Genomic DNA, 17,644 nt, shown 5'->3' on the forward strand with positions numbered 1-17,644 from the left:
TGCTGTCAGCCATAGTGTAACCTTGAATGTATCCTGTTGAATTGAATTAATTCTTCAACCTAACCAATCTTGTACTCTCCTTTGTCAGTTTCAAAGTTGATTTTCTTGCAAATATTTGAAACTTTTAGATCATCTAATTGTTTAGCTACTAGATGTTGAAAAAAATCAAATGTGCTTAACTTGTTAGAATCTGATGTCCAATTCCGAGCACTCTGCTCTGCTATTCTAGTTGCAAAGTTATTACTTCAGTAAAAGTAAAATGAAATTATCTACTGCCATCAAAGTTCTTTAGGTAATATATCCAGGTATTTAGCTAAATAATTCTGACAATATTTGGAAATAAAAATAAATCTCCTCTACCTCAGTAACAGAATTAAGATATCACTATAAAAAGAGGCATTAATAGAAGCAACCAAGATACTTAAACTTTTCTTTTTTAAAAAAACAGCTCTTTTTTTTAAAAATTTATTTATTTTGGCTGCGTTGGGTCTTCGTTGCTGTGCGTGGGCTTTCTCTAGTTGCGGCGAGCATGGGCTATTCTTCATTGCAGTGTGCAGGCTTCTCATTGGGTGGCTTCTTTTGTTGCAGAGCACAGGCTCTAGGCACGCAGGCTTCAGTAGTTGTGGCACGCAGTCTCAGTAGTTGTGGCGCACGGGCTTAGTTGCTCCGCGGCATGTGGGATCTTCCCGGACCAGGGCTCGAACTCATGTTCCCTGCATTGGCAGGCGGATTCTTAGCCACTGCGCCACCAGGGAAGTCCCCAAGACATTTAAAACTCTTAAATAAAAAGATCTACATGTAAAATCCATTCCTGAGCTTCAAAATAGTCTTCTTCAGTGCTGAAAATGTTTACTATCTATTTTGTGGAATAATAATATTTGAAAGTGATCTTAAAAATAATCTAGGGCTTCCCTGGTGGCGCAGTGATTGGGAGTCTGCCTGCCGATGCAGAGGACGCGGGTTCGTGCACCGGTCCGGGAGGATCCCACATGCCGCGGAGCGGCTGGGCCTGTGAGCCATGGCCGCTGAGCCTGCATGTCCGGAGCCTGGGCTCCACAACGGGAGAGGCAACAACAGTGAGGCCCGCGTACCGCAAAAATAATAATAATAATAATAATAATAATAATAATAATCTAGTGTGCTCACTTTATTTGACACACAGGGCCCAGAGAGAGTTAATGATTTATTCAGTTCATATGGGGAGCTGGAGCCTGATGTAGAAGTATTGATAGAAGACAGGTCTCCTGAACGTGTAATGACCACCCACTAGGGATTCCTCAAAGTTAATATGAATCCCTCTGGGATGAAAAGACCCAGGAATCAGATAATATTTTCTGTATAGGGTATATATTTTTCATACAGATTTCTAGGTAGTATCTTTTATGGGACAGTAATCATATTACCATAATAACTGATAGCTTCAACATAACTGAGTAATGAACTTAGGCATATTCTTTGAAAATTCTACATAAAATCAAAATTGAATTCAAATGAATGAATACCTTTTGAAAAGACATATCGGACTTACAAATGTACACTAAAAGCTTTAAACTAGGTTTTATATAAGTAATACTTTTTTTAAAAGATTATTATTTTAAAAAACTCTGGAGACAAGAGTAAAACAATTGAGTCTGACATATTCCAGAGCAGTAGGTATACCAAAGAAGTAAAAGACTGGTATTTAAAGTGAACCAACACAAAGGAGTCCTGCTTTTCTATTCTCTCTTTTACTTAAATCTTTATAAAAGTTTAAGTAAAATGTCAAGAAACTTTCCTGATTTTCCTGCAAGTAAATGATCCAACCAAGGAAATAACACCCCTAGGCTCTGTCTTGGGCTTTAGAATAGATTAGATAACCTTGAAATTGAATGATGGATTTAAGTTTTTCTGAACAATACTTCACTGTATTGACTAAAACTATTTTCCCAAGAAGTTGTTTTAGGGTAAAGATTTCAAGAGAAGGACCAAATTCTTAACCTATTCAAATGATTTGATTTTGCAGGTGACCACTTGCCCGGCATAAAAATCTTAATATTATTCTCAGAAATTGATTCGTGACTCTACACAACAAATCCTTATTATTTATTGTTTTGACCCATTGCAAATGCCATCCACCACAGTGGGTTTATATGCTCCTAGACTTAGCACTTATTCTGGGTTTTTTTTTCCCCCCAGGGATCCAAGTTTTGGCAACCTTTGAAAAAATCCCACTTGAGAGAGCTTTCAGGAGGCCAAAGGCTGACTTCACAACCAACAACGTCACAACCCAGTACTGGAATGCAGTCAGCCACCGGGCCCCTGCCATTATCTATGACTTCTATCTGCGGCTCACGGGAAGGAAGCCCAGGTGAGAGGCTGAGACAATAGCTTTAGGAGTGTCTCTGCATGGAAGTTTAGGGCCCCAAGTCCTTAGCCCTCCCGTCACCTGGGGATGAAAGGTGACAACTGAATCATATATATTTATGATTTTGTATATATAAGGGGACAACCAAAGCAGTAGTAGTGAAAAGCCTACCTTAGAGATCCTTTATCATAATAAATGAAGTTGTATGTTAAGGAACTTGCTTGATGAATTCAGCAGGTAATCATTCACCTACAAAGAAAAACAACTGAGATTCTGTGTCTGGGAGTTTCTAAATTGTTAGATCTTAAAATGTACAATGGTAACAGCCTCACATACACACAAGGGATGGTGCATGATGATCTCATTTTCATTCTCACAACATCCCAAGGAGGATATTCTCATCATCCCAATTTTACAAATGAGGAAATGGAAGCTAAAGGAAGAATTTTAAGTAGTCTCAAAGGAAGTGACAGAGAAAAGATCTGGAGAAACCAGAACTGGATTTACTGCCACCTGGAGATGAGTGAAGAGAGTGGAGGGAACAAGGTCGAATGAAAGTTATGTTGATGCTGAGGCAGCTCTGTCACCTTCCAGCTGTGTGACCTAGGACATGTCCGTTCATACCCCTGTCTCACTTGAATAATACTATATGTGTCATCATTATCATAACTACCAAAGGCAAATCCCTGCCATCAAGCCTCAGAAGCATGATGTTAGCTCCTTTTAAAGGAAGACGTCTCTCTCTGCGTGTTTTATTTCCATCCTTATTAACAGAGCAAATGACTGAAACTTAGGCAATGTAGAGTTTATCCAAATTTTCAGAGACCTTACTTAGTGTTCATAACTCAATTGTCAGTTTCTTCCTGAGCAAGGTGAAAAAGGGGATACTGTGTCTGTGGGAAAATATTTGTATGAGGGGTTTATCAAATAAAGATGGGAAAAGAAGGAAAACCAAACATTCCTGGCAGAAATGCTAAAGCCTTTCAAATATATCAGAGTTAGAAGAAGACCTGGTTGAAGAGCAAAGTTCGGTAAGTACAAAAGGAAAACACAGGAGGAAGGAGCCCAATAAAAATATTTATGTATTCTGTTTGTAAGACATTAAATTGTAATATTAATGGAAAATGGTTAGGTTTGTTATGTGATAGGAATCTTAAGAATAATCTTTATGGCAGAAAATGCTAGAATCCTTCTGGACCCTTTTCTTCCCCATGTGTGTTTGTGTGTAATCGTCTATGTATTTACAACCATATACAGTGTTGCTTTGAGGTAAGTGTACGTATAAATCTCTGTGTATGTATAAAGCAATCCTACATACTTTTAACTTTTTCACTTATGTTCCATGAAAATCTAAGTCATTCTGCTAGTGCTGTCTTTTTCCCCTGCTATTACAAACAATGGGGCAACAAACATGCTTTTTTCTAGAATGTACCTCTAGATCTGGGGTGGAGGCTGAGGGGTGGGATTGCTAGACTGGAGAGTATATGGATTTTATGACTACCACCAGGTTGCCTTAAAGGAAGGCTCTGTCAATTTACACCCCCACAACAGCAAGTGAGAGTACAAGTCTGTTCTTTCCCACTCTCATTAATACTTTGCCAAAATCAATATTTTGAATTGTCAAACTAATGACAAGGAATAGCATCTCTTTGTCACTTTGAGTTGCATTTTCCTTGATTGCTGGCACGGCTGGGCTTTCATTTGTGTATTGGACTTTCGTGTTTTCTCTGGTATGAGTTGCTTGCTTCTATTTCTTGCCTATTTTTAAAATTTTTCTTTTTTTATTGAAGTATAGTTGATTTACAGTGTTTCAGGTATACAGCAAAGTGATTCAAATATACATATATGCATATATACACATGTACATATATATATTCTTTTTCAGGTCCTTGTTGTTTATCTATTTTATATATAGTAGTGTATATCTGTTAATCCCAAATTTTAAATTTATTCCTCCCCACTTTTCCCCTTTGGTAACCATAAGTTTGTTTTTTATGTCTGTGAGTTTATTTCTGTTCTGTATAAGTTCATTTGTATCATTTTTCTTTAGATTCCACATATAAGTTATATGACATTTGTCTTTGTCTGACTTCACTTAATACGATAATCTCTAGGTCCATCCGTGTTGCTACAGATGGCATTATTTCATTCCTTTTTATGGCTGAGTAATACTCCTATTTTTCTATTGGGTTGTACTTATTAATTTATGGAAGCTCTGTGTGTGTAAATATATATTTCATGTATTTACTTGAAGTCAGTTTCTTATATTGTAGTTCTAATTATGAAGCTTTTTTAATACAAGGGAAGCTATATATAATGCAGGTCTTAAGAGCATGGAGTTTGGAGTCAGACTTACATATTTAAATCCTGGCTTCACCAATTTATCCATATGAGCCCTAAATTACTTAACTTCTCTAACTCCTAACTTGTAAAAAGGGGATTGTAATCATACCTATTTCATAGGGTTTGACATAAGAGTGCATAGAATATAGTAATCACTATTATTACCAAAGAAGTTTAAACATTTTATGAGATCAAATGAATCACTTTCCCTTTATAGCTTTTGCATTGTACACATTGAGAAGATCTTTACTACATGAGAGTAATAAATATATCCTTTCTTTCTAAAAAAATACTATTATGCTGATATAGTCCTGTATATACAATGTTACACCATTGTATATATAATATACAATATTATATATACAATGTCTATATATTATATATACTATATAATCATTGTGCAATGATTCTTTTTAAAAATTAAATCTATTGAAATCATATCAATTACGTCAGGGTTGTAGAATGGATAAAGATTGCCTTAGTCTGTTTGGGCTGCTATAACAGAATATCATAGACTAGATGGCTTATAAACAATAGAAATTTGGGAGTTCCCTGTTGGCCTAGTAGCTAGGATTCCAGGCTTTCACTGCAATGGCCGGGGTTCAATCCCTGGTCAGGGAACTGAGATCCTGCAAAAAATAGAAATTTATTTCCTCACAGTACTGGAGACTAAGAAGTCTAAAATCAAGATGCTGGTAGATCTGGCATCTGCTGAGGGCCCACTTCCTGGTTCCTAGACAGCCATGTTCTCTGTGTCCTCACATGCTGGCAGGGCCAAGGAGATTTCTGGGGTCCCTTTTATAAGGGCATTACCCATCTGCCAAAGACTCCTTCTCCAAATGCTATCACTATTAGGAGGAATAGGTTTCAACAGATGAATTGTGGGAGGATATAAATATTCAGTCTACAGCCAAGATATTAGATAAAAATAGTAAATGGAACCCTATTATGATGCTTGTATTGATTCTACCTCCTTGCCTAAGAATTTCCCATGATACCATGAGAGAAGTACCTCATGAGTCATCAGGGATATGGGCAGTAGGATTTGACCAGAAATAAGACCAAATTCCCCAAATAGCATCATAAGTCTTTATGAGGTCAACTATAGTAATAACTATTACCAAGATTAGCCTAACTGATTAAGATAAAAATCGAGTGTTCTATAGGCCAAAGGTGATCTGTAACCAGAAAATCTAGACTTGAGCATTAGCCATGTGACCTTGAACCTATTAATCCATCTGTAAAATGAAGATAAACAGTATAGACCCTGACTAACTCACAGAATCATACTGTGAGGATCAAATAAGAAAGAATACAAAAGTTTTTTTACAAATTGTTATAAAGTTGGGAAGTTCAAACAGCAGGTCCTGACCATGGGGTTAGAAGATGTGATCCATGTCAAGCAATGGGATACAGGGGGTGAGTTTACAGAGGCTTTTTGAAGTCCGTCAAAACTGAGTTGGAATTTTGGCTTTGACACATTATATTATCACAGCCCCTTAATCTTTCATAAGTTTACTTTACATAAAAATGCAGATAAATACCAACCTAACAGGGATGTTATGGGAATTAGTGGAAATAATATTTTTTAAAAATATCAGCACTACGCCTGAGTAAATTATTAACAAATAAACTATTTTCCCCTTAAATCTCCATTACAGTTAATAACTGTTTTTGGTTCATCGGACGCTAATACAGTCACCACTTCTGCCTAGAAGTTATATAATAAGACCTCGAATCAATTAGTTTTTTTTAAAAAATCCAAGAACATACAATAAAAAAGAGAAATGTTTTCTTATTGTCTACCTCAGAATTCAAAGAATGAACAGTATGTCATCAGGGATGGATACCTGGCTGGGCTTTTAAAATATTTGCAACTCTTGAGAAAGAGATGGTAGAAAAGAGGGAAAGAAGTTTAGTGGTATTAAAATGCCTGATAGAACAAGCACCTTTACATTCATCCCCTTCCCTTCATTCGACAGAGTGTTAACATGGAAGGGGGAAAAAATAAGAGTTTCAATGTGGAATTTGAAAACGCGGGAAGAAATAATTTTTTCAAACAAAATTTGTCATATATCCCTATAGAGTAGCAGGGAAGCAGCCATCTGTGGTGCACTGATACTCGCTCCTATGTGATCTTTACCTCAGGATGACAAAACTCATGAATCGGCTTTTAAGAACCCTTTCCATGCTGGAGTATTTCATCAACCGGAGTTGGGAATGGAGCACATACAATACAGAAATGCTGATGTCCAAGCTGAGTCCTGAAGACCAAAGAGTAAGTACAGCACTGACAACCAACAGGAAAACCTTACCCATTCAGAATTTAGAATTATTTGACCTGGAGAGCTGATGAATAAAGGATGTTTTTGTTATACACACAGAATTTTTTTTTCTTTTTTGGCTAAGAAAATCAGTGAATGCTATCAACACAGCTGCAGGAAGCAAGTTTAATGTAGGTAAGAGATCTAGGTTCTTAGCCTTTGGCTGGCTTCTCACTGCTGTTCTGCAGTCAGGTCTCATACACTTTGTTTCAATCCTTTGTTCAACTTCCATAGCTGTTCAACAAATCCTCAGTGCCTCTATCTTTCCCCCCTAACCTCCAAAACATATGACTTCAATGAAAAATAATAATTTTACTGGCCAGGAGCTCTCTCATCCACTGTTCTTGTCAAATCAAAATTGTTCTGCATCTCCAAAGCTACAGTTCCTTCCTTCTTATCTTTTTAGATAAGCTAACCCTTCCACCTCTGCATTCTAGCCCAGCTAAGACCACCCGCCATCAGCATTGCCCTCTCTCTAGCATTGTCAGTCTTCCTCCCTATAATGATTTCTCTTTGACAATTCAGACGTTTATTTCTCAAGATAGGCCTTCACTTTAATTGCTTAGGATCAGTGCCATTTATTTCTATATATTAGCTTCTTAGCAGTCACAAATGTTGTCCTGAAATTCACAAATATAGAAATCTTCTGTACTTTGTACATGTCCCTAGCTTCATTTTCTCAGTCATTTATTCCTTGAGCATATCCTTAGTTTTTAATTAAGCTTTAAAGATTTCACTCTCTTGACATTTTCCGCTAAAATTTTTTAAAAGAAAGAAAAGATAAATTTCTTGATTTATCTTGTGCTTGCCAGCATGTAGAAGAAACCAAGTCATGCATATAGAAGAAACCAAGTCATGCTGAGAAGTAAATGTTAGATGGCTAGCTAGCCTCACCTGCTAGCTCGTACATACCAGCCTCATAGAGCATGATTCAAATCCAAGTCCTAAAATTACTTCCCACCATGGAAACTAAGGGTTACTTGCAGTCAGAAACGATGTTAAATATACCAGTTGAGATTTAGATGGATATTTTAACTGAAATCATTGACGTGAACCTCTAAAATGGACATGAAATAGAGTTTTTTTTTTTTTCAGAAATGTTTACATGCCTGTATATACAAAATTCTTCTAAGCACCTGTGTTTAAAATGCATGGATCAAACCAGCTTATTTTTTAAACCCCCTCAGGCTATTAGAAATTATTTTTAAAATTAGCATCAAATGTTAAATAGGCTTATCTTTATTGCATTTTCTCCATGGAATTTACCCATCTAAATAATTCAAAAGGTAATAAGCTTAGAGTTTCATTTTTGACATTTTACAAATATTTTTACCTAAAATAACTAAAAATTTTGTGTAAAACAGAATCAAAACTGCAGTGGATTTAACATATGCTTTCCAATATCTTAGCAAAGGTAATAGTCCTGAATACTTAGATATAATTGCCAAACTCTGGTGTGGCTCAGAATTCAGTTTCATTTGCCACATGGAATGAGGATTCCAAACTAGGGTTTCACTGAAATCTAACTTAGAAATATGAAATAGCATAAAAATAAAAGCCTCTGTTTATATAAATGAATAAGTACCGTTTAGTGATACTGTGGAAAATAAACAAATCCAAACAAAGTGATACAGAATTACTTTTGGAAAGCAATTCAGCTTTTGGACAAGTCTGTGAAACTCTCTGGAACTCGTTAATTTCATCTGCCTTCTTTGTTAATACTCCAATTTATTTCACAAAGATTTGGGATAACTTGTAATAAATACATGTAATAAAAGAACAAAACAGAACTAAAACATCAAACCAGGAAAAATATGTACTAAAATATGAAATCAAGAGTAAGAATGGAAAAACAGAACATTCATATGCAGTCTACGAGATCCTACTAAGTCATTGCAATTAAGCAGGAAATCTGTCTTAAGATTTCTGGTGGCAAAGTGAAAAGAAAATATAGTTTCATGGCATTCTTTGTCTAAGAAAAGAAAATACACTAGTGTTCTAAGAGAAGCAAAGCTTTTCTTACCACTCTGAATGTTTCTGAAGGGCTTCATTTTATGGCACACTAAGAAACATAATGGATAACATCTCAAAATCAAAGATAGAATATAAATTCTGCTAAGTTAGTCCTTAAAGCTTTGATTTAAGCCTTTGGTTTAAACTTAAGTCCAAAGTTTTCCTTAATCAGCATAATGAAGTAGTGATATTTCAGGAAAGGGTGCTAGGGCAAGGGAACAACACCAAAATTTAAGAATAATGAAAAGAAAAAGACATATATAATTTGTTTTGGTCCCTAACATTTATTCTCTTTAAAAAAATAATTACTCCTTATTTACTTGAAATGAAATTAACCTTCACCAGACTAATACCAGTTCCTTTAAATTTCCAAGACTTCCTAAAGGTCAAATATTTGTGCTTGATCCATGTTTAAATATTCATATATAAATGGTAATCCATATTGTTACTGCCTTTAAAATAACAGCTCAAATCATCTCGTTTGGAGGGGTACAACCTAAATCTTCCAAACTGAATGTCACTCATTTAGGTAAAAGAAACTTCATCAAATGAACAAAGTGATCGTCCAGCGGTGCAATTCTGACAATCCATAATCTCTTCGTGCCTTTCAGGTATTCAACTTCGATGTGCGCCAGTTGAATTGGTTGGAATACATTGAAAATTATGTTTTAGGAGTTAAGAAGTACTTACTGAAAGAGGATATGGCTGGGATCCCAGAAGCAAAGCAACACTTAAAAAGGTAAATATAATCGGTCAGTTAATATTTACTGAGCACTTACCATGTGTACCTGATTTTATACCAGACATGAAATATGAGCGGGGGAGGAGAGGAATTAATTTTTTTTTGAGCCTTTGTACTATATACCCTGTAATATACTGTTTCATTTAGACTTTACCACATCCTTGTGAGGCAGGTATTATTTCTGTTATCCCATTTTTATCAAAGAGCTATTTAAGCTCAAAGAAGGTAAGTGGGCAAGTCGCACATGGTAAGTGCAGGAGCCAGATATGAACCCAAGTTTGTTTCTTCTACCAACATCCTGTCATAATGTGGTATAGAGAAAGAATACCCAACAGGCAGGAAACCTGATTGTGCTATTTAACATGGGCAAATCAGTTAACCACTCTTCAAGACCTTTGACTGCCTGAAATTTCTTTCAATAATTAATCCCTACGGGACAAAGAATTATAGTAATCTGACATAATTCTGGTAGAAGCGAAGGGTTTTTAATGCAGAGATGATAAGTATGGGAAAAGTAATTGCAAACTGAGAGGAACGTTGCATAGCAAGAACTTTAGAACTTACCCTCTAGTGAACAAGAACCAGGGAAGGTTTTTGATATATAGTAATATGATCAAAGTATATTTAAGAAAGATTATGTTAGCCATGTTTATAAGACAGGTTAAAGCAGGTATGAGAAAGGGAAACTAGTCAGGGGAGTACTACAGAAATGATTACTCAGAAGGCATGTGGTGGAAATGAGAGATATCAAAATCAAAAGGCCATCAGGTAGTGCCACATACCTAAGCACTTAGTTATTTGCTGGTCATAGCCAGGAAAAAATACATTTATGCTTCAAATAACATAGTTGGGTATTTGGTACTGTTTTGACTTTGGTTATATATGTCTGTTTCCAGGCTCCGAAATATTCACTACCTCTTTAATACCGCCCTCTTCCTCATCGCCTGGCGCCTTCTCATTGCAAGATCTCAGGTGGCTCGGAATGTGTGGTTCTTCATCGTGAGCTTTTGTTACAAATTCCTCTCCTACTTTAGGGCGTCCAGCACACTCAAGGTCTGAGAACATTTGGCGATCTCCTTTTGTTTGGAACCTCTCAGATACCTCTAAAACAGCAACTGTGGTTCTCAAGATTAGGTAGTAACAAATATGTCCAAGTCATTACCTGTCAAATGTGCTGTCATGTATTCATCCTTATTTCTTAACTATACACTTTTATTTCAGTGAGAGAAGGAAAATCATATCCTAGCCTATAATCATACATATGTTAGGAAAACATTGTTTCCTAACACTCTATTCTATGCTCTTGAATATAAAACACCAAAGTACACCCATCTTCCCATAGTTAGCTTTTTCCTCCTTGAGAGGACTAATTTCAACTCAATAAACATGGAAGAATACATGGTAGAAGCTGAGCTATGCTAAAGAAAGGCAGTTCTAACCTTTGAACCATTCTAGTGTACTTAGTATAAAGGTTTAAAATCAAGGTAAGTAGAGGAAGGAAGGTCTCAACATCTTCACAAATGCTGTTAGAGAAATAATTCTCCACCGAGGTTTCTGCTTTCTTTTTGTGTTATACCATGGAGTCCTGGTTGAGGGCTGGGGGGAATTAGAAAAGTGGGTTCACATTTAACATTTTCCTTAACTATGCCCACTTCTGAAACCTAAAAAAAAACCAAGAGGTGTAAATAATTATGTATAAAGTGAAGGCTCAAGCGTATTTTCATTGGGACTGTTTATTATGCTTTTAAGTAAAAATTAGTTCCCGTAATTTGAATTTGACCTCTATTATTTCTAAATCTTTTGAATCACCAGTTTTCCTGATAACCTCCTAAGGGTTTCCCTCTTCTTCATTAAAGTCTCCAAATCCTTTATATTTAAGTTTATATTGCTCAGGCCTCGATTAGAGATTAGAGTGACTAATGTTAGAGGAAGGTCCTAGGCTAGAATCATGTAAAAACCCATTCCCCTGATCTTTGCCATTGAGGAAAGCAAAATTTCAAATAAAATTTTAAACGCTAGTTTTAGCTTTTTCTGTAAGTGGGGAAGTTTACTCTTTCACCAGGATTTGCTAGTATCTTCATCACTCCAGTTGCAGAGTGTTACCTGTAGAATGTGCAGCAGAAGAGGACAGACTTCATTAAGTGACTCTAAGTTTAGAGAACAGGCGTTGTTTTGTTTAGAAATATTTTATGCATAATGCAAATGAGTAAAAAACTAATCTCAAAATCCTATATTAATAATATAACTGTTATCCCAACTTTCCTCATATTTGAGAGACGAGTGCACGTTGGATTGCAGCAGCTCGTGTTAAAAACATGGACTATGATTCAAATACAGTACCTGGGGCCTAAGCAACTAAAAAGAATCACAACTACTTGAAAATTACATGAGCATAAGATGTTAACGACAGTTATATTTATGCTCACTTTCTGAGATAACTGGTTAATACTCAGAAAGGCACACTAGGTGGCCGAAGTATACTAGGGCCATGAGGATGACTTCTAGCCCAATATTACTTGAGATTTTTCTGAACCTCATAAAGGGCATTTGGTGGGGACGCTTCTGGGCAGTGTCTTTCCCAATCTCATCTAAGTTCTGGGAACTACTTCCCAGGGCAGACAACCCAGTTCTGAAACAAAGTACCTGGATATCTTCAGTTTGAGATGTCTGTATGACATGTTTGAGTTACATTGATTAAGATACAAACTGTAGATAATGATAAAAATGAAATCAAGATACAATTCAATGAAATTGGACAAAACATAATAGTTCTAAGAATTTACTATCTTTTGATTATTTTATGTTTCACCAATTCAATAAATTCCACTGATCAAGTATTCACATTTTGACTTGATTAAATGAAAATTTGAATTAAAAAATGGTTTCCTCTCTTCTAGTGTTTGACTACTGCAGTTGATCTCCCGCCTCCTCCCTAGAAAAATGATATAATCTAAATAAACTACCAGTTGAATATAAATTAACACATACCCATAACGATTCATTTTTTTCAGACACCATTAATAGGGTTACATTTACATGTTGAAGCATGTTCTACCCGTGACAATAGAGAAATGACATGAATAAAGTTCTCTTGTGATGATTACGCAGTAAAAGTAGGTATCTGCATGAAAGAAAATCTCTAGTTATTTTACATCAAGACCAAGTGAAACTAATTTGAGTGCCTAATATATACACTCCAATGAGAAAGAACCTTCTACTTTTGGGAAGAAGGGGACAGTGAGGACAAAGAAAAGCTTATGTTTAAAAAGAAGTTTTGGTAATCCCTATATTCTGCACCCATAAAATATATGATACAGTAACAAACATAACAGACTTGAAGACAGTCACCACCTGAGGCAATTAATACTAGAAAAAGTTGAGGCAGATGAGCACACAAATCAGAAAAACATTTCTCACAATTTTATACTAACCTAACGTCGTCTCCAGTTAACAGCTCACTTTAATAAACTGATTTAGAATCTCAAGGTAAATAGACTGATCTGAGAAGGGACTAATACCCAAATAGTGTTATCTCACAGTGAACATAACAATTAAAGTATGTCAGCCTAAAGCTTCCAAAAACATCAATAATTTTTAAAGTTCATGTGACTCACATGCAAATTTCCACACAGCTATTTTTCTCTGTAACTGCAAATCTAATAATTATATTCTAGGAACATAAGCAATTGCCTAGAGTAAAAAGTAATGACTGTCCCATGTGCCCACAAAGAGATATGGAAAAATGCTCACTGCCTAGATTACTTTCAAAAAATATTTTTAAAAATTACAAAATAGGGCTTCCTTGGCGGTGCAGTGGTTAAGAATCCACCTGCCAATGCAGGGGACACGGGTTCAAGCCCTGGTCCGGGAAGATCCCACATGCCACGAAGCAACTAAGCCCGTGCGCCACAACTACTGAGCCTGAACTCCAGAGCCCGCGAGCCACAACTACTGAAGCCCAGGCGCCTAGAGCCCGTGCTCCGCAACAAGAGAAGCCACCGCAATGAGAAGCCGTCACACGGCAACGAAGAGTAGCCCCTGCTCACTGCAACTAGAGAAAGCCCGCAACGAAGTGCAGCAACGAAGACCCAAGGCAGCCAAAAATAAACTAAAATATATTTTTTAATTACAAAATAAAAATAGAAATTGCTGGTTTGAGGGATGTAACTGGCTTGAAAGACAGGAATGCCCTGTGAGGTGTAGATACAATTATGACAAAGGATATGTAACTGAAATTGAGTTTTAATAGCTAGAAACAGCTCCCTTAACACACAGGTGAACGTTTTATGTGTGTCCCTACTTTATTTGAAATAGCAGTTCCAAGCTGGAACTGTGAATCGGTTGGGGAGATGTGGGGTTGGGGAACTTTCATCAATCCTAGAAAAATACCTTAAAGAAATTAAAGGTAAGTATAATACAAGAAATCACCAAATTGACTTGCATAGCTGCTTGGAAACAGAATTTACAAAATATTCATTACATAATTATATGCCGTGTTGCTGAAGGTCTGCTTTAGTATGTAGCTTTCATCAATGTACACTTTCCCCCCACACCTTCTCATTCTGAGTTTTACCTTAAAATCATTACACAAATAGCATAAATGAGGTACGATGTTTGGAAGAATTGTTCATCTAACTTCTTTTGATAAATATCCAGTACAACTTGGAGTTGCTGAAACAAAACTATTAAATGTTTTGCTGATTATAATCTGCTTACAGCTTTATAAACTTGAGTCAACTGCTCAATTTTCATCACTCGTCCACTCATAACACGAAAAATACAGAATGAATCCAATCTCATACAGCAATTTAGCTCCATCTGAAGCAAAGGAAATGTAACTGAGTGATAAAGATTGCTGTAGTTTTCCTAGAAGGAAAAAGAAAAATATGAGGAACTGAGCCTTATTTGGGGGTACATGATCATAAAGGGACAAAGAAGTTGTACAATTTATTTAGAGTCCAAATGTTCAGGATTGAGACACTAAATGAGTCTTTTATGGTTTTTTTCTCTTAAAACAATAAAAAAACTACAAGAAAACCAAAAAATCCAAGGCAGTTTGTTTCCTACTCTTAAAATAATGATAAGTGATACTGTCACTAAAATATTTCAAAAGGGCTGGGGGGGGGAACTACAATAAAGAAATTACTTGGATATTACTCCAGACATCATACCATAAGGTAGTGAACAAATAGTGATCTATTTGGATAGTGCTGACAAAAAGTGACTCACTTTGAAGGTTTGCTACAGCTCCAAACAGAAAGGGAGGAACTTAAGTACTAGGTTAAAGGGCATGATGAGATTTTAAAGATCCTAGGGGTCATGTTTAAGTAATTTATGAACATTCAAAATTATGCATCTCGAACTGAAGTTTAAGATTCAAAATTTTAAATTTTGAAGCAAGGGGGTTGCATATAAATTTATTTTGTTACTTGAATTACTAACCTAAGACATAAAAAGACAATGCATAACATATGTCTACTTATACCATTAAAAAATTAGGAGATCTTAGTCATTCCTTTATGAATTCCAAAGTTAGTATTAAAGATTGTAAACTTTGTCTGCATTAGTAAATTATTTATTATAAAAATTCAGTGCTTTATATCATAAAATGTATACGAGAAAAGTGCAGTATTAATCACCTAAGTTGAGAATTAGAAATAATTTTGTATTTCTCATATGGAGTTAAGCTTTTACCAGGAGGTAGTCTGAGGTGTACAAATACTGTAGCAGAGAATTCTTCACCTAAACGTTTCATCTCCTTTTATAGGCCAGTATATGCAAACACAGTTTAAAAAAAACACATTTCACACAATTTGAGATCTCAACTCTTAAAAATATTTAGGATGGAATATACATATAGATATTATGAATGCCCTAATAAAGAGGATTGAGTAATAAAGTTGGGTATCCTACTGGAGGCACCCCAGGCACACACCAAGGCTACATAATAGGCCAGTACAGTGTTCTCTGCAATGGAAAAGAGACACTTGGTGAGGTCAAAAACTCCTAATAAATCCTAACGTGCAAGCATGCTTCATCATTCATCATACAAAGGGCTGGTCAGAATCTTAATACTTTGATTGCCCCAAATCTGACGCTACTTGAGGAGTTTCAGGTGGAAACCTTTCTTAACTTTTAAAATGGAAATCAATGGCAAAGTAGGATTTTGCTTCAAAGAAATTCCTTTTACAGTCAGTTTTAATGGGACAGATTAATTCCATTAAAATTTTAATATGGTATTTGGAAAACACGGAAACAATTAAAAATCATATATAAGTACGAGAATAATTTTTAAAATCGTTCTTAAAGATACTTAACTGTCATAATCCTAACTGAAAGAAAATAATTCTAAATCAATATTTTTCCTCCTATTAAAAAAAAAACCCTGAAACTTAATTGAACTTTCTGACAAGCAGATTCACAGAACTGACATTCAGTCTAAAACAGCTAAAATTTTAATTCTAATTAAAATTCCTTTTCCTAGTCTACCTTCATTGGAAATAATATCTGAAGAAAAGAAATGAGAAACACGGAGACGACCATTCATTATTTGGAATCTTCTGAATTCAAAAACCTTTCAAAGCATGTTTGTTACCTATATTAATCAGTTAATTTAATGGCTCAGTGATAAACTGTATATCTTAAACAATGACACTTGTTATTATCTGCAAAATGCCATTCCACATAAGCTTGAATGAAAAGTAGTTTTATCAGTATTTCTCCTTCTCTCCATTACATTATCTGCCCCAACTGTTTGACTTTCCTTTTACCTTTTAAAAGAATGCAATTTGAAAAACTCTAACTTGTGATGGCCTGTTCTCTAAAAACCACCATTTCAAATCTTGTCTTTTAGTCTTGGCCTTGTTACTTACCTGGAATTCTGTCTCCCCATTTCCCTAAAATGACTTAAACCATGAAGACTGGTTGATGATTCCTCTACTATCATTAAGTATTACAAAAGGAAAAATGATATTGGCACACATATTCCAAATTTAGTTTTTAACAGCACCTGAGTGATATACCCCTCTCATTATTTTCAATCTTTTATAGTGTATAAATTTAAAATCAATCCTTAAATAGTAAGAAAGCTAGACCAACACAATCTAATACAAAATCAATCACATTCAGGACATTCTGAATGCAGATACTTCTTTCATAATACAGTTTTACAGTTTAACGGACATTGTTTAATATTATAATCTCTCAGATCTGACATTATCTTGTCTTACTTAAATATTTGCCTCATGCTTCTATTTTATTTAAAGTTATCCTGTTGCCCACTCACCACAACACACACAAAATATGCTACTTATCCTCTTAATCTTTTACAGACTGGTAATTTTCATCATTAGTAGTTGATCTTTTTATTACTCACCCCCTGTTCCCAAAGTATACCAATAATAAGGATCAGATTAGGAAACTTAGCATTTTTTTTAAACATGTGCTTTCTTCTCCCTGTATAAGTGCCCACTATATAATTTGTGAATGATACCTCTGTTACATATTATAGCATCTATGTACCTGCCCCTGTAAGAATTCACCTTAAGTCTTTCACGACCCTGCCCTGATCAGAAAAGTCAATCGCCAGAGTTTAAAGAAAAGCAGTAACCGTCCTAAGACTGAATTATTGGATAAATGGTCTTGTCGTTATGGCTTAACAGTAATATGGCTATAACACAGGGGCCCCTCCCTCTCTTCCTTTATTAACAATGTGACCTGACCACACTTTTTAAAGTCTAGACTAGTTTTCCACATGTTTTACATATTTTATTCTGACATCATATCTTTTAAAAACAAACAGATGCAAACATTTGCACTTATCAATGCCATTTTCTTTAGATGTGGTTTGACTTCTTCCTTCAGGCTCTTTGTCATCAA

General features: G+C 35.5%; 1 protein-coding gene across 2 annotated transcripts in view; it reads left to right on the plus strand.

Annotated features, from left to right (window-relative positions):
- The window catches only part of FAR2 (fatty acyl-CoA reductase 2), a 136,977-nt gene extending 124,332 nt beyond the window's left edge, over positions 1 to 12,645 (plus strand). For both annotated transcript variants that reach the window (XM_029206123.1, XM_029206124.1), the window contains exons 9-12: positions 2,176 to 2,347; positions 6,836 to 6,965; positions 9,636 to 9,763; positions 10,663 to 12,645. In XM_029206123.1, coding sequence (XP_029061956.1) covers positions 2,176 to 2,347; positions 6,836 to 6,965; positions 9,636 to 9,763; positions 10,663 to 10,825 — 593 coding nt within the window. In that variant the 3' untranslated portion in view covers positions 10,826 to 12,645. The remainder of the gene's footprint in view (positions 1 to 2,175; positions 2,348 to 6,835; positions 6,966 to 9,635; positions 9,764 to 10,662) is intronic.
- The last annotated feature ends 4,999 nt before the right edge of the window (positions 12,646 to 17,644 follow it).

This window comes from Monodon monoceros, unplaced genomic scaffold, assembly GCF_005190385.1.
Source record: "Monodon monoceros isolate NGI ecotype Baffin Bay Population unplaced genomic scaffold, NGI_Narwhal_1 Super_Scaffold_6, whole genome shotgun sequence".
NCBI classification, from domain to species: domain Eukaryota; kingdom Metazoa; phylum Chordata; class Mammalia; order Artiodactyla; family Monodontidae; genus Monodon; species Monodon monoceros.